The sequence below is a fragment of the Enhydra lutris genome, unplaced genomic scaffold, assembly GCF_002288905.1.
Source record: "Enhydra lutris kenyoni isolate GAN:26980312 unplaced genomic scaffold, ASM228890v2 scaffoldscaffold5, whole genome shotgun sequence".
Taxonomy (NCBI): domain Eukaryota; kingdom Metazoa; phylum Chordata; class Mammalia; order Carnivora; family Mustelidae; genus Enhydra; species Enhydra lutris.
The window spans coordinates 30,213,230-30,231,220 of record NW_019154089.1 but is presented as its reverse complement, the minus strand read 5'-3'; the positions used below and the strand labels follow the sequence as shown (position 1 = coordinate 30,231,220).

The 17,991-nt window shown below is 43.0% G+C and overlaps 1 protein-coding gene across 1 annotated transcript; it reads left to right on the top strand.

The window, feature by feature from the left end:
• The first annotated feature begins 848 nt into the window (after positions 1-848).
• On the top strand, positions 849-13,805 carry LOC111140993 (LSM11, U7 small nuclear RNA associated). The gene is made up of 4 exons (XM_022493294.1): positions 849-1,293; positions 7,764-7,903; positions 10,351-10,434; positions 10,892-13,805. Exons 1-4 carry the CDS (start codon positions 849-851, stop codon positions 11,300-11,302), a joined length of 1,080 nt encoding a protein of 359 aa, XP_022349002.1. The 3' UTR covers positions 11,303-13,805.
• Positions 13,806-17,991: the final 4,186 nt, after the last annotated feature.

Genomic DNA, 17,991 nt, shown 5'->3' with positions numbered 1-17,991 from the left:
ACACCTGGCCTTCCGTACAGACTCTTACTTTAATATCAAAAAGCAAAAATGTTTTGCTGAACAGAAGCTAGAAAATATCAAGTGGTACAACCAGGTCTTCTAAATCTTTCATCATCCTGGCTTCCAAGAGCTGGATCCTAGTTTCCTCCACTTGCCTAAGCAGTGCTTTAGGAAATCAGTAATCCAGTGAGTTTTCTTTAATACTAAGGTCGCTCTGGTATTAGCGCAAATTACTTTTTGCATCGGGTGCAGGAAATGGAGGACTGGTGTCCATCCTTGCTTCAGAGCTTCATTGTCTAATCCTAACTAGCTAACATAGGGCGTTTATATGCTCTCCATGCAGTATGTCTTCATTTCTTAGGAGAATTTGGTGGGTTAGGTACTATTTCTATCATATTTCAGGTGAGAATGTAAAGACCCAAAGAAGCGAAATAACTTGAGCCCAGGTAGGCTCGCCCCCAGCGAGGCTTGGCATGAAAGCATACTGGGACTCTGCCCTCTTCCAGCCTCTTCCCACCAGCTCAAGCTGGGAGTATACGGCAGTTTGAGAGCAGGGAAACGCCTAGGGAGGCTTGTTAAAATGCCGATTCCAAGATCCACCCCCGGGGAATCTGGAGTATTAACAAACACCCTAAGTGATAATGATATAATTGGGGAAACACGGCAGTCAAACAGATTAATCTGTTATCCAACCGGTGTAAAGGGCCCGGCGGGGCTGAACGCGGACAGATGCTGCCCTCCGGCGGCCGCGTCGGCGCAGTGCAACCCCAGTCCGCGGCTGCGCAGTGCCGCCCTCTGGCGGCTCCGCTCCTTCTTCCCATCGGCCTCGGCTTGCGGGCCTTTCAAACATGGAGGAGCGGGAGCGGGGGGCGAGGTCGGCTCGCGCCGGGAGCCCCGCGCGCCCGCCGAGCCCGCGGTTGGATGTCAGCTCTGACAGCTTCGACCCTCTGCTGGCCCTGTACGCGCCCCGCCTGCCGCCCATCCCCTACCCCAACGCGCCCTGCTTCAACAACCTGGCCGAGTACGAGAGCTTCCTCAGGACCGGGGTCCGGGGCGGCGGGCGCGGGCGGGCGCGGAGCGCGGCCGCGGGCTCGGGGGTCCCCGCCGCCGCTGCTGGGCCCTCGGCCAGAACCCGCCGCCGCCAGGACGCCCCCGCTCCAGACCCCGAGCGCATCCAGCGCCTCCGTCGCCTCATGGTGGCCAAGGAGGAAGGGGACGGGGCCGCTGGGGCGCGCCGGCGGGGTCCGGGTCGGAGCAGGAAGGCGCCGCGCAACGTGCTCACGCGAATGCCCTGTGAGTCCGGCGGGCGCGGGCGGGGTGGGGTGGGGTGGGGACGAGGGCCCCGCCGGCTGCCCGGAAGGTGGTGGCCCAGGGGGCGTTTGCAGAGCGCTAGGGACTTGGAGCAGGTCCGCACGCATTAGGGGGAGGGTCTTGGTGAAGGCTGCAGAGATAATCCGCCACCTTAAGGAGGTTCTCCGTGTGTCAAGTGGCTAATGGGGGCGTGGGGAGGGTCTTCTGGAGTAATGAGAGGTCTGCATGAGGGAGCGGGGGAAGAGTGCTAAGACTGTAGAGGTAATAAGGAGCCATGGGAAGGGTCTGGCGGGTAAAGGTGTAAGTCAGCGGGGTTAACGGGGTCCGTACAAATGGCTACAGGGGTGATGAGGGGCCTGCAACGAGGGTCTGCGGGTGTGGTGGGGATCTGAAGAGGCGGTGGGGCCCGGAAACGGGACATCACAAGGAGGATCTGCAGAGGTGATGAGAAGTCTTAGGGACCACAGCCAGAGGGGAAGGCACAACCAGTATTAAGGAAAGGAGAGTGTTTGGTTAGTGGGATTGAGGATGGTGGGATGGAGTGTGGGGAGACCTATCTGTTCAGTTAGACCAGGGGACATAATCTCATAACTCCTGCACATTGACAGCTCCTTCCAGGGTGCTTATAGGAGAAGGGCTATGGGGTATTGATACACATGTTTGCATTACCAAATCACAAGTGCTGGAATGCAGCAGGCACAAATGCCACTTAAACCCAGACACTGCTTCACAGCCATTCTGCCAGGATGGGCACAGGAGTGTGTCTGTCAGGCTCATATTACCATATGTGCAGGTTATTTTAAGTTCTGAAGGTGTAAATGACACAAGGGAATCTCTTGGACCTTCCTAATAGATCCTTAGAGTAAAGCTGTAAACAGGGGAGGTTGCTAATGTGTGAGTTAGGTCTTAAGCACATGGAATAAAAACAGCCAAGGGTTATGTCTTTTGTCATCTGGCAAGCATTTCTGACATCTGCCACTGAACGCCATGACCTAGTTAGCCATTCAAAGAAAGCATCTGTATCCTGATAGCTAAATTGTAACATTATTAAATCACTGCCTTTAGAGGGTTGTGCTAAGCAAGGGAATATTTTGTTTCATTCCTAGAAGTGTTTATTAAGAAAGAAACATCCTGAAAAGTTGTGTGCAGTCAGATGTATCTTTGTCAGATCATTTACTGTGACAGATAGTGCCAGAGCATTCTTGCCAAAGCTAGGGTGAACCCCAGCTTGCTTGCCCAACAGTAACACAAAGATAATGTATGCGTGTTCCTAAAATAAGAGCAGTTTGGGGGACCTTATTTTGCCTAGACTTTTTGCCACTATCAGATCTTGGAAATGCACTCCAAGCCTCAGATTGTAACATTTATTTCCATTTTGCCAGTTGTTGCTTTGCTACTGAGACTGGCAAGGGAAAGACATATTTCCATATGGCAAGTGGTTTTAGCTTTACCTATGGAGCACTGTGCTATATTGGTAGGACAGAGCATGAAAACAGCTTTGTTGATTTCCCATGGTTAAATATATGCCTGGAATCAATATCTCAGAATGTGCTATAGACACTGAAAATTTTATTTTATTTTTAAAGATTTTATTTATTTATTTGTCAGTGAGAGAGAGAGATAACAAGCAGGGGGAGCAGCAGGCAGAGGGAAAGGGAGAAGCAGGCTCCTTGCTGAGCAGGGAGCCTGACGCCAGGCTTGATCCCAGGATCCTGGGATCATGACCTAAGCTGAAGGCAGACGCTTAACTGGCTGAGCCACGCAGGCGCCCCAGCACTGAAAATTTTAACCACATCACTAGAAACAGCTGTTTCTAGTATACATGATAGTATACTAATAGAGTATACATGAGTATACATTTCTAGTATACATGAGTATACATGATAGAGATGGGTAGACCTCTGAGAACTGGTGAGCTTCAGGAAGCAAGAAAAGTGCAGGCATGTCTGGATGTCTCAGTCGAATGTCTGACTCGATTTAGGCTCAGGTCATGATCTCAGGGATGTGAGATCTATCCTGGGCCCTGCCTGGGGCTCCCCATTCAGCAGAAAGTCTGCTTCTCTCCCTCTCCCTCCCTCTGCCCCTCCCCCTGCTCATGCACACACACTCTCTCTAAAATAAATAAATGAATCTTCAAAAAACAAAAAGGAAGAAAGTAAAAAAGTACAGAAGCAAGGGTGAAGATTAAATTTATTCAGAAAGAGTTCCTGGAAGATTTTGGCTTCAGATCTTAAAGTTAATTTAAGGAAGGACATGGTTGAAGATAACAGTAATTATTTAAAAATTAAGCTATTGAGGTATAATTTACACACAACAAAATAGCTTTGAATGGCTAACTAGGTCATTGTGTTCAGTGGCAGATGTCAGAAATGCTTGCCAGATGACAAGCATTTTGAGTGAGTTTTGACAAATGTGCAGTTGTGAAATTACCACCGCAATCAAGATACAGAACAAATCATCATCCCAGAAAGTTCCCTCATACTTTTTTAAGTCAATAGACAATTTCATTGTTGCTAATTATAGCTACTGTTATTTAGCTGGTAAGTGCTGTGCACTTTGCTAAGCCCTTTAGATGCCTTATATCTGACTTTACCCCTAGATACTATTTTATAAATGAAGTTTGTTGAGCTTAACTACTTGCCCAAGATCACATAGCTAGTTAGTTTGCATGTGAGACTTAATGCTGAGTTTGTCCAAGTCCAGGGCCTGTGTGTCTGGGCCATTATGCTAATCTCAAGTAAAGGAAGAGGGGAGTACATTCTCATTTTTCTTTGCTTGCTTCTTTTGGTGGGTGGAGGGTGCCACATAAGTGAGGCAGAGGGGTGTTTGTCTAGGGTAATGAGAACTGAATTTGGGTCCAGAGAAGGATTTGTTAAAATACTTTGAAGACCAAAGAGTTTCTCTTTGACTTTATTTTGATAGATAGTGGGAACCATCATGTATATTCTTAAGCGAAAGTACTTTTAGGGCAATGCTTCTAATAACTTACTTTCTAGTAGTAAAATGTATTTATAGAGGTTTAGACCACAAACTCAAGGGTTTGACTGCTGACTTTTTTAGTTTTGAACACTGACTCCTCCACTTTCTAGCTGTTTTCAGTAGGTAAGTAACTTAAACTCTTTGGGCCCTCAGTTTCCTCATCTGTAAAGTGAGGACAGTAATAGTATCTATTTATAGTTGTTAGGTTTAAGCTAGTTAACCCATTCAAAGCTTTACACCTAGGGAAATTCTCAGTAAATGTTAAATGTCATTGTGATTGTTATAGGTTATATTTGTGGTTATTGTTTTAGACTGTCATAATTAAAAGCTCCAGGTCAGGATGTATATATACCCTGCCTGTATTGGGTGTTGGCTCAGCTGTTCACTAGGTAGGTAACCTTGAGAAATTATTTATTTATTTATTTATTTATTTATTTTAAAGATTGATTTATTTATTTGACAGAGATCACAACTAGGCAGAGAGGCAGGCAGAGAGAGAGAGAGGAGAAAGCAGGCTCCCTGCTGAGCAGAGAGCCCGATGTGGGGCTCGATCCCAGGACCCTGGGATCATGACCGGAGCCAAGGGCAGAGGCTGTAACTCACTGAGCCACCCAGGTGCCCTGAGAAATTATTTACATAAACATTTCTGAGCCTCATTTTCCTCATCTATAAAGTGGGACAAAATAATATGTTAAAGTTGTGAGGATTAAATCAAGTAACATGCATAAAGTTAAACTTACCCCAAGGCCTGGCTCATACCGACTGCTCAGTAATTGGTGATAATTGATGGTGTCAGGGATGATCTGAGGGGAACTGGGAGACTGTTGTAGTAAACCAATCATCTGATAAGGCTCTGGACTGTATTATTGGTTGGGGAAGGAGAAAGGAAAGGGTATGTCTTAATTATTGAAAATCTATTGTCTGAGCTTAGTGTGGCCACAAGTAAGGAGAAGAATGGAGTTAAGAATGACCTGTCTTGGGGTGCCTGGGTGGCTCAGTGTGTTAAGCCTCTGTGTTTGGCTCAGGTCATGATCTCAGGGTCCTGGGATTGAGTCCCACGTCAGATTCTCTGCTCTGCAGAAGTCTGCTTCCCTCCCCTACCCCCCCACCCCCACCTCTCTGCCTACTTGTGAACTCTCTCTGTCAAATAAATAAATAAAATCTTTAAATTTAAAAAAAAAAAAGGAATGACCTGGCTTTAGAAGGTTGGGGCCTAAGAATAATGGCAATGGAGAAGGAGATCTGGAAGAATAACTGTCTTCAAAGATAAGGCATATATTTTTGTTGTTGTTGTATTAACTTTTAGAAGACTGGCTTATATATATCCATTTGGAGTTTGTTTTAGAGACTGCTGGAAAGAGATCAGAGTGTGCATTCCGATTCAGAATGTAGAACTCATTTTTGCCTTGGCAGTTTGCTCTGATAGGTGGTGCTAGTGTTATATTTTTGATGATACAAGGAGTGAAGTGGTCCCTGGAATTACACCTTATTAAATCTTTGGAAGAAAAAAATCAAGAGAAAAGTACAGATATGAGAGTTGAAAGACCTGAGTTTATCATTTGTTTAACCAGAATAAGAAATTGTTAAGATGTGTGTTTGTGTGTTCTCTCTGGTTTGGGGGCTCAGGGGGCAAAGTAGTACTTCTGTTTATTTACATGTTAGAAAAAGAATGGTCTTTTCCACTGTTGGAAGAAACACATAGGGGGGTGGGGGGAAACAGGGAACGTGTATATGCAAAGAGAATGATCCAGGCAGTATGATCAGTTTCTAAGAAATTGAATTATAGAGACTTATTTCTGAGATGAATCTAGAAGATAACTAGCCTAACTTCATTTTATGAATAAGGAAACTCAGACTTGTGGAGAAAAAGTTACTCAAACATTCAAATAATTTCAAAATACTGCTATTGCCATAGCAAAGGTAGATGATGAAGGTCAGACCAAGGTGCTCATGTTCCTTTCCAAGGCCTCTGTATCTGCCACACACTGCCTTCAACTGTGCCTTCTTGCTGATTTTTCAATCTGACACAAACTCCTACTTCTCATCTGCTAAATTACTTTCTTCAAAGAGTATTTTCTTTTATTAAATTATCACTGCCATCATTTATAAGCTGATCTAGGAGTGAGGGATAGGGAGGGGTAAGGGGGGATAGTGAGGGATATGAATGAGGGATAAGGAGGTCAGGAGTAACCTGCTTAGTTTTACAGACTGAAGTGCAGGACTGCTGTTCTCTTTCATGCCACTAGAAACAAAACAGAAATTTTTGTGTATTTGCTATTGATGGCGGTAATCAATCTGCAGAGTATTTTCCCTTGCAAATATGGGAGGAAAGACTGGGACTGTGTATGTGTGAGTGTGAGTGTAAGAGTGTGTGTGTGCACATGTGGTTTTCTTTTGGAAGGTTTTATATAGTATAGCCTTCATATTGTGAAGGCTAAGTTAATGTGAAGTAATAAAAATAAAATTCATCTCCGTTCCCAAGCTCTGAAAAAAAGAATCCATCAGAGTAAAGGCTGCAATTTATAGTCCCAGCATTCTTCCCATGAGTCGTCATACTCTTTTTGTGATACTTATCAGCAGTATCATAGGAGCCTAATGCCTAGCAGGTGCCTCTGTATCAGCCAGGCTTGGAATGCAATCACGTCTCTTCCTCCTAGTGTAAAGACGATGTGCACTGGAATCTAGCGGCTTCAGAGAGCTCAGGCATGGAGTGTCTCCAGATGGGTGGCCAAAAGTCCATTCTCCCTTAGAGCACTGCCCATGGTGAAGGGCAGATGTTTTACATGGTTTGTTTCCTTTAAACATATGAATGTGTTGTTTGGTTTTGGGTTTTTTGGTAAAGAGTCAAGCTGAATATGTGGTTCATGAGAATTATCCTTAAAAACATTGTCCTGGGGCACCTGGGTGGCTCATTCAGTTAAGCGTCTGCCTTCAGCTCAGTTCAGGATCTCCAGGGTCTTGGGATTGAGTCCCACATCAGGCTCCTTGCTCAGTGGGGACCCTGTTTCTCCCTCTGCCTGCTGCTCCCTCTGCTTGTGTGCTTGCTCACTCTCTCTCTCTCTCTCTCTGTCAAATAAATAATCTTTTTTAAAAAAAGTTTTCTTACCCAGATATAGAACTTAGAAGAATTTTGCTGCTGATGTGTACATTTAATATGGGGTTTTTCCCCAAAAAACATTTTTAAATAATGGTGCATCTTAGAATCAATGACATCATAGAACATGACATATGAGTAGTGAAACACTTGGGTGATAAACAAATGTATGCTTTATCTCCGTCCTGGTGGAATCTTGCCTTATTTCAGTGTGTATTGCCTGTACTAGTTATGTTGCCCATCGGGCTTTCCTGTTTCCATAGTGAGGTTTCCACTGCACTGTGTTGCCTAATGTTGCTAGAAATGGTTAGGTGGTCTTGGTTGTTAATTCTGGGAATGAGAGCAGATGTTTATGCTATGCTTACTGTTCTTGTTTCAGTGCATGAAGGCAGCCCTCTGGGTGAGCTCCATCGTTGTATCCGGGAGGGAGTGAAGGTGAATGTTCACATCCGCACTTTCAAGGGTCTTCGGGGCGTCTGTACAGGCTTCCTCGTCGCCTTTGACAAGTTCTGGAATATGGTAATTAAGCCTTTCTTAAGAGGTTGGAGAACTTTTTAGTGATTACATCTTTTGTCTGTCTCAAGTAACCTTATTTAGGAAAACCTATAGAATAACTTCCCAGAAGAACTAGGATTTTTGCATTCTTGGCTGACAACAAAAGAGTACTTTCTGTTGATTCCTTTTCTTTAAGGCATTGGCTTTCAATCAGAGTAGTTTTACTCTTCTCTCCCTTCTAGGGACATTTGCCAGTGTCTGGGAACATTTTTTAAATTGTCATAACGGTGGCATAGGGTATTATTGGCATCTACTGGGTCGAGGCCAGAGGGGCTGCTGCACATTGTACAGCACACAGGATAGCCCACCAACAGCAAAGAAGTATCTGGTGCACAATGTCAAGTGCTTACTGGGTATTTACCCCAAAGTTACAGATGTAGTGAAAGGAAGGGCCATCTGTACCCCAATGTTCATTCAGCAATAGCAGAACTAAGATGCCCTTCAATAGACGAATGGATAAAGAAGATGTGGTCCATATTTACAATGGAGTATTATGCCTCCATCAGAAAGGATGAATACCCAACTTTTGTATCAACATGGACGGGACTGGAGGAGATTATGCTGAGTGAAATAAGTCAAGCAGAGAGTCAAGTATCATATGGTTTCACTTACTTGTGGAGCATAAGGAATAACACAGAAGACATTGGGAGATGGAGAGAAGAAGTGAGATGGGGGAAATCAGGGGGAGACAAACCATGAGAGACTGTGGACTCTGAGAAAAAAACTGAGGATTTTGGAGGGGAGAGGGGTGGGGGGTTGGGTGAGCCTGGTGGTGGGTATTAAGGAGGGCACGTATTGCATGGAGCACTGGGTGTGGTGCATAATCAATGAATTTTGGAACACTGAAAAGAAAAGAAAATGGAAAAAAAATTGCATAACCCTAAAAAAGAATGTCAAGTGCTATGGTTAAGAAACCCAGCCTTAAGGAATAGTTACCTATTCCAACTGTTTAGGAATTTTGTATCAATTTCCTACTGACCATTTTTCATTGATTTCAAAATATTTATTGATTTCACACTTTGACTAGTACTTTACCACAGAGCTAGGTACAGAAATTTCAGAAAGGAACTTTTACTCTACAGTTTTAAGAAGATAGATGAAGATAGAGGGGAAGCAGGCATCCTAATAAGCCAGACACGTTGCGTGGTATTTCCTTAGGAAGGAAGTGTGCCCCCAGTCTCCTAGAGGCTGTCTGCTTACTAGACATTTGTGGTAATGAAGAGATACATTATAGCACAACTGCAATATGAGGCAGTTAGAATAGGAACACCAGGTTTTCTGGTACTTCTTTTTTATGTGGTTTTCCATCTCCAACTTTTCTTTTTCCTGCATTTTGTCTTCATCCGTGCATTCTCCTAGATGAGTATAGTAGTTGCTGGCATTTATTAAGCACTTAACTTTTGCTGGATATACTAAGGGTTTATCTCAATGAACAAAGTTTACTACTGCTCTATTTTACAAATGAAGAAATTGAGGCTAGAAATGTTGAATGATTGGCCCAGATTATCCTGTCAGTAAGTGGAAGTTCTAGAACTTAATCCCAGGTGTTTCTGACTCCTAAGACCATGTTTTCAACCACTGTGGAATCGGAAGACCTGGATTTGAATCCTAGCTTTACCACTTGGTAGTTCTGTTACTCTAGGCAAGGTAATTTCTCTGAGGCCCACTTTTCTTATATCTAAAATGTAGGGAAAAGTACTTTACTGTTACAATTTTACAATTTTACCTTTGAAGGAAAAGTATTTAAGAGAACATCTTTGATATGATGGCCATAATAATTATCCTGACAGCTTATATTTGTGGGAGGAGTTACACTTTTCAAATTGATTTCTCATACATGATCTCACTGGATCCTCAGAGATCCTCTGAGGCTGATCTCTCAGGGACAAAAATTCACCAGCAATTCTGTATGAAACCCGGTTAATACCTGTTCATTGCTTTCATAAGACCTAGAAACTGAGGAAGGAAAAGAAGCAGTAGAATAGTGTTTCTCAAAGTGCAGCCTAGGGGCATCCTACATCACGATTGTAGAGTTTCCGGTTAAAGCAGAAAGTTCCTGGGCTTTATCCCAAATCTACTAAATCAGCATATCTAGGAAGTAGCCTTGGATTGCTATTTTAACAAGCTTCCTAGATGTTTATGCATACTGAAATTTAAGAACCTCTACCATGCCTTTGGAAAGGCCCCTTACCATTGACAAAACCAATTATTATATGATGATAGCAACTTGGAAATCTTACTCAAAGGGTACCAGGTATTACCATTTTTTTCTGCCCAAGAGCAGAGTCACTTGGTAAGTTTAGTTCCTCTAAATGAGATGTTTATTCTGCTTTTTAAAATTTTTCCTGGAAGCTATAACAATAATATTTTTAATTTTGCTGAATTTTTTTCTCCTTTGGGTGTTTTTCTAGGCACTTACTGACGTGGATGAGACCTACCGAAAACCTGTTCTAGGCAAAGCATATGAGCGGGATTCTTCATTGACTCTAACTAGGGTAGGCTGTTTCCCCTGACTTCCTGAGTACCCAGTGTGCTTTCAAGCTGAGAAATGGAGATCACTGAATGTGGCGACTGGTTTTCCTTGTGGGAGAGCTCAGTTGCTGTCCACTATGTATGCCTGAATGAAGAGCTTTGTTAGTCTCACTTCCCATGCTTTCAGTTAATCGTAAATGAGTCTGCTTTTGACCTGCATGGTATTTAAACAACAGGTCACCTCTTGAAATCTTTCCATTTTATACCACAGGAAAATGAAGGTGCCTTTTCTCTTGACATTATTGATTTATCTGTATTATGGCTACACACAGAAGATTCATTACTAACTTTTTTTAAAAATGCACAACAAGGAGCCTATAAAACCTAATTAAGCAATCTGGTGGGTGTTTTTCTGTATATTCAAATAGGGATGTCAGAGGCTAAAGAGAAGGCTGATACTTATCATTGCTTTCCTTATAGCTGTTTGATCGCCTAAAACTTCAAGATTCTTCCAAAAAAGAAGGAGATTCTAAGTCTGCAGTTGAAGACTCCACTCTGTCTAGATATTCCCAGACGTCTACTTGGAAGGTGGCTTCAGTGTGGGGAAGAGGAGATACTGACCGGGGCTCACGCAGGCGTTCCCGCTCCGTTCCTTCTTCCCTGCAGGCATCTGCAAGGGAGGAGTCCAGGTCAGAAATGTCAGGGAGGACTACACGGACAGAAGGGTCAAGTGCGGGAGGTACCTTTTCCAGGGCCACCACCCTTTCCAGGGGCCAGCCCCGTAAGAAAAAGCGAAAGCCCAAAGTGGATTACCAGCAGGTATTCACTCGACACATAAATCAGATTTTCATTCGAGGCGAGAATGTCCTGCTGGTTCATCTTGCACAGTGACCAGCTCAACCTCATGGGAGCTTTGGTTTTTAGAAATAAAATGCATGAATTGCTGCTATGCTGTATCCTAGTACCCTAGTGAAACTCTGAGTTGGAATCATTCCCTCTGGTCATGCATGTACAGAGCATAGAGCCAGGCTCAGGCCCTCTGGAAGAGGAGCTCCCTCCAGGGCAGGGAGGGTATTTGCATTAATATCAAGTCAGAAGCCGTACGGAGGAAACAACCTGCATCTTATTTGCTGTCATGGTCAACTTTAGACATTCAAACCAAGTATCAAATCTTCATTTGAATTAGGGGTCTGGTAGGAATTAAATTCACCCCACAGATACTATAAGGATGCAAGGGAAAAAACACCTCAAAAAAAGTTATTTCATTTCTAAAAGCTAGTGCCCTAAGTACTCATGAATTTGATTCTAAGAGTAGCAGTATAAATTTCCCTGTAGTCTTGTATCCACAACTTGTAACTGACCTTTGAATTTTGCTTTACACCATTCTCCCTTCATCAAGATATGTAATTTATTATCTTTGAATAGCTATAAAACTAAGAAAGCTACTAACTTATGAAAGAGTAAAATTTGGGTAGCTGGTATGCTCAAAGCAGCCAACAATGAATATTCTGTTTTTACCCCTCTCCTTATTATTTAAAGGGATACGGGACTTCGGGGGTCTTCCCCACTTACCAGAGGTAGCTTCTGAGACTGGCATGCCAGGTGGGACTAGAAGATGCTCATGAGGTGGCTTCTTGTCCTTTTCCTACACTTCTGTGGCATGGTGCTAGTGCATGTACCCATGTATTGCCCTTCTGTGTGTAGTGCGAACTGTTCCGTGAGCTTATGGCAGGTGACTGTGACCTTCATATATGGCTTCAAAGAGTTCTGCATGAACTCAGTAGTACATATGCATCACATGGTTGAGAGTTCCCTTTCCAGTTAGGGCTGGACTGCATAGAGTAACTTTCAGAATGGTATTTCCATGAAACAGGAGTGCTAGTTTTATTCCCTCGTGTCACGCCGAAGAGGTTCTTACAAAGTACAGTGGGTGGCATCTAAGGGACACTTTACTCACAGCCTGGCTTGAGTAACAGGAACACTGTAGCACCCTCTGGTACTTCTACTTGAATCATAATATATGCTTTTTCAATCACTAGTACAGAACAGGCTACATCTAGACACAGACTGTTAGGCAATAATTGATTTTTCATTTTGTTTGTATTTGGTTTTATTTTAGAATAACATGTTCAAAGTGAGAATAAGAAATAGATAACTAGTTAAAATGCTTGAAAAAAAAAATTACCCTTCTGTGTTTTTTATGTAACTTAGGTAAGCCTTCTGAGAAGCAGGGTGAATAACGTCGAGGGAGTTAGGCCACCTGGTCCTTCTGCTAGCTGGGCCACTGGCTCATCATGCAATGAAGGGAGAGTGACTTAACCCCTCCGTGCCTCGGTTTTTCCCCTCAGACACCTACCTCACAGGGGCACTGAGACAAAGAATTTTAGGAAGACATTTTAAAGTCTTTAAACATATTTAAGTGCCATGAGTAACTTTTACTAACTATATTTCATAGCTTGGTAAGAGTTCTATGTCTTATGAGCAGGGTAGGTGCTACATACGAAAGTCATCTCTGTAGGTGTCATAATTATGAACTTGTCCTCAGAAGGCAGTGATATCTTCAGGAACTGTTTTCCATAATCCATTCCTTTCTCCTAAAGGCAAATGGAAGTTCTTAGAAGAATATCCTCAATAAAAGAAGAGTAGTGTTTCTTTGCTGCTTCCCCCACATCCCAGCCCCAACCCTTTTCTGATCATCGTCAGAAAGAATTCCCCTGAACTTTCAAGGGATTTATACGGTAGTACCAAAGGGACAATGCACATCTAAAAATGACACATCCCCAAAGGGGAATTGTGGAAGATGTTTTGTTTTGTTTCGTTTACTTGCTTTTATTTTAAAACGCACTGTAAATGTTTGTCTTTAGAGCCATATCAGAAACATTCGGAGAGGTTCCATGTTACAAAGTCAAGCAGTTACCTTTGGAATCCGCTCACCTAAATTCTCTTCTAAGTGGTCTGTCTAGAATCTCAGTTCCTCAGTTAATAGTTATCTTGTTGAATCATCAGGCACCCCTGCCTCTACCTCTTTACCAGTCTTTCCTGTTAGATGTCTTCCTGCGTCTGCCGTTCTGTCCCTCGGCTAGAAGCTGCCGTAGACACCAGGTTTTCCCAATAAAGCGTAAGTTTGGTATCAGAAGGAACATGTCCATTTCCATCCGTTTTAGTGCCTGACTAAACCCAATGTGATTTATTTTAAACACATGCTGCATTTTCATGTTTGTATATAATGTTCATATGTCCAGATAACAATTGGTTTGCTACTTTTCTGTCTAATCTAATAATTCTGGCTCTGAAAATTATTTTAAACTCATGTGATCAGTCTGATGTGCCCATATGCCCCTCTTAGTGATTCTAGGGTGAAAACTATTTAAGTAGTACATGTGGTGTTTTGTATAAAGTATGACAATTCTTTTTTTAGGAAAGTCAATTTTTAAAAGTATTGCCTTTTCTTTATTATTGTAGAAATCTTTCAAAAGGAAGAAAAAATTGGTTCTATTAACCTATATGCTGCTCAAAATATATCATCACCTAGAACATTTTAATAAGTTGTTATGAAAATAACTGAAGTCTTCCTCAGGAGAAGGAAAGAAAAAGGGAAAGTAACAGCCAGAATGGTAGAGTTCTGGAGGCCCCCACGAGCTCACTTGAAGGGGTGCCCTACACAGCTAAAATGCAACAAAACTGGTTCCAGGTGTTCTCCGGGGATTTGGGCTTAGGACATTCAGTAGGAATAGTACTTATTTTTGAACATCCAACATGGGTTCTTCAAAGTAATCTCTAGACATGGGAATCCATTTCCGAGACAGTTCATGGGGCGTACCTGTGCACTTCTTGAGGTCTTCTCAGGAGCACTGAGCCACGGGAGATGTGGTTTCACACCCAGAGTGATTTCATGTGCCATTCTTTGTGCACAGAGGTGATCCTGTGCCTCTACCACCAGGAGAACTTCTGCTTTAGGTTGTTTGTTCTAGAACTTGGGAAGCATTTATGCTCTTTCAGAGACCATCTTATGATGGCGGGCCATTTGTGAGATGGGTAGCCAGTGTTAGCCGTGTCTAAGGCAGATGGCTTTACACCAGTCAGTTTCTTGCTCTCTGTGCATGGTGTATATCAAGTCAGAAAGCCTAGAAACCATTCGCATTAAAGTCTAGGTGCATGAGAATCCTTGCTCTGAGTTGGTGGGTCAGGAGGGGCTTCATCTCTCCTTGTGATGAAATTGTCCAGGCATACCTTTAGAGATTGTCAAAGCATGAACCATGAGCTGTCTTTAATCCTCAGAAGCTGTGTACAGAAGTCTAGGAATACCACTTACCCCTTGAGAGAAAAATAGAACCCTAAGTTGATGCTGAGGGGTTTTATATTTCTATTTACAATATCCCCAAAGCCACTGACATGGGCAAAATCATGAAATAGAATCAATTCTGTAAATTTTCTCTTAGTTTTTGCCTTTAGGAAAAATTAAAGTTATTCAAAGACAGCCGGCTGTCACTGGTGCTGCCCCAAATCTTTCCCATTTTTATGTATTTTTTGTGAACGAAATGGTTGCTATGGGAAGGCCAGGGTTCACCTTCGAGTATCATGGTATAGATATAATGGTTTAGCAACTGTTTTAATTTTTCTCTTCCTGTGCCAGATACTAACTTCAATCAGCCCCTTTTCAGGAGCTTCTATGCATCAACCTATGTTTTCCTGGGCAGTAACTCCCAGATGCTTTTCTTAGGGATTATAAAGCAAGAAAATCTTATCTGTGCCTATGTTGCAAAGGTGGGTGGTCTGTCATTACTTTCTTGCAAATTGAGTTGGTGGATTTTAGATAAGTCTTTGGGGTTCCTGTCACAGGTTCCTGGGCTCTGAGGAAGGGTTGCGCCTCTTTTACTCTCAGTGTTTTGAGTATTTTTCAAGTGTTTGTAACTTCTCTCGCACTCCTCTAATAAAAATGAAAGCTATCTGTCAAGGAATGGCTTTGGATGGTTCAGAGATCTAGGGAAAAAGAAATAAGTACACCTGAGACCTTCAGTTGGTCTTTTATTTATTTAGAATGAAAAGTAGTTTGATAAGCTACCAGAGTTAGTGCTGCTTTAAAAACACTCTCTGAAAAGATGGCAACTGTCCCTCAGGAAAGCTATAAAAGCTATTCCCAATACATCGCAATTGCTTTTGATTTTTAATCCTTTGGAGCAAATGTCTGATGTTATGTCTGATGTTATGTTTTTAGAGCTGTGGGGGAAAAAAATGTCTAAACAATCTTAGGAGGTATTATTTAAATGATTATCTGGCTGAATTCTGTGTAAGCTAGGTTCTAGGGCAGCTGTCCAGTTCTTTTTCTGTTGTCCCGACAGTAACACAGATAGTGAGCGATGTCTTGAAAAGTGATTTGCTTATTTCATACTGACATCTAAAGACATTAGCCTTCTGTTTGGCAGCCCTGGGGATACCCCTCTGCTCCGTGACTTATTAATGTTTTTTAAGACAAGGCTAACCTGGATGACTCTCTGTATTTATAGTTTCAGCATTCATATACCAGCTGCTAAAAGAAAAACCATGACTTATAATCTTGTCTTGAAATTACTCCCAATTGTGAAGTTCACCTAAATTCTTCATGTTTAGGGAGGATTGCTGCTAATAATGTCAGTTTGCAGTGTTCTGCTTTAGGTATGTGTCATATGGGAGTCTGGAAACTGTAATAAATATGATTGTATTAATGTACTGACTGCTTTGTCTCTGCTGATTTTGAGGGGTAGGGGAGGGGAGGAGGCAGGGGAGTTTATTACCAAGTGAAGACACCCCTTGAAAGTTAATGCGTTTCAAGCCTTCTGCCATCTCATTGTTATAACCTTGTGCCTTTTCTTTACCAAAGCACACACATCTACATCAACTCTCCTTGGGGTGACTTTGTTCTTCCATGTTTATCAGAGACTCCTTCTTAGAAAAGGAGCTAGGCCCACATCATGAATTATCTCTTCCAAGCTCCAAGCAGTGGTAATTGCCCTGTGAATTTATTCTACCTAATAGCTCACTGGCATTAACCCCCTCTCTTCATGCTAAGGTCACCCTTCACTCTGCTCCCTCTAAGGGTTTGACCACATTTGACTAATTGATCCTCACATGGTTCCGGAAATATTTGAATTTGTCACCAGCTTCCTTCTGTGCATGTACCGGAAGTTGAACTGCCCCAAGATTTGCCACATGGACTACCTGATCTCCTCTGTGTGCTTTCAGAACTGAGTCACCTGGGTAAGGTAGACAAAAATCACACTGATGCTTAGGGAAACCTCAAGTTAACCATCAAGACCCAATTCTCCGCTTTCAAAGAATATATTAAGCTGGGTTTAGCTGACATACAAGAATTTTCTAACCAATACAGTGGAGGGAAGAGAGGCGAGACCCACATACTCCAATTCTTCCCCTTGCTTGTTTGTTTTGTATCTCAAAGACTTCTGATTAAATGAGAATGTCCTCATTAATCAAAATAAAGGCAGAAGAGTCAGTTAGCTTGACATTTAAAATGTACGGTGACAGTTAAATATGGGCAGGGGGATGGAAGCCAGTGGAAGGAGAGATACCTATTATCTTTTCCTAAGCTTCCTGGATTTGAATGGCAAGGACAAGAAGTTTATTGCCCCACCACATTCTTTCCGGAGCGGAAGAGAAGCACTCCTCAGTCTGCTCAGCCGCCGCTAGGTGGCAGTGGGTTCAAGAGAATGGCGAAACTGGAGTCCCCAGAAGGACATGAGTCTCCATACGGCTACCGCTACCAGTCATTGTTAAAAGCTCACCAGTCTGAACCTAGATGATGGAGGAGAAACAAGCTATAATCAACCCAAGTGGCAATATAAACGTTTCTTCCCGGGGCGCCTGGGTGGCTCAGTGGTTAAAGCCTCTGCCTCAGGTCATGATCTCAGGGTCCTGGGATCTAGTCCCGCATCGGGCTCTCTGCTCAGCAGGGAGCCTGCCTCCTCCTGTCTCTCTCTGCCTGCCTCTCTGCCTACTTGTGATCTGTCAAATAAATAAATTAAAAAATCTTTAAAAAAAAAAAAGTTTCTTCCCAATATTGGATTTGCCTAATTTGAAGCCTAGGAAAGCTGACTGATGGCAATCAGCCACTGAATGTGCTTGGAGAAGAGTGGTGAACAGCGAGCTTGCTCAGCGTCCTCTGTTTCAGAGTGGCTGTCACTGGTCTCATATCATGGTCTCACGCATCTGGTCAGCTCCACCCAGCCTCTTCCCAGCTGCTGGCTAAGGAGTACCCCGGGGAAACCGTCTCGATGCTCCCATTTCTCAGCAGTTGTCTCACTTTTGGAAACAATTCAGTTCTACCCAGTGTTGATGCCCGAGAGCCCACTTATGAGAAAGGTTGCGTCTGTCTTATGGGTCCATGACCAGACTTGGGTCTCCACTCTGAGACTAAGCAAATATGCTCCTGAATCAAAGGAAAACTTAAAATGGACACAGAAAAGTCTGTTTTATTAGGCTGGACTCGGGGTATAAAGGGTGGGTGGTCAGTGGTAGTGAGTCTCCTAGCACTTCATGTCAAGGCCTTCAAAAGACCATGTTCCCTCTATCCCAAGAAATAATTTCTC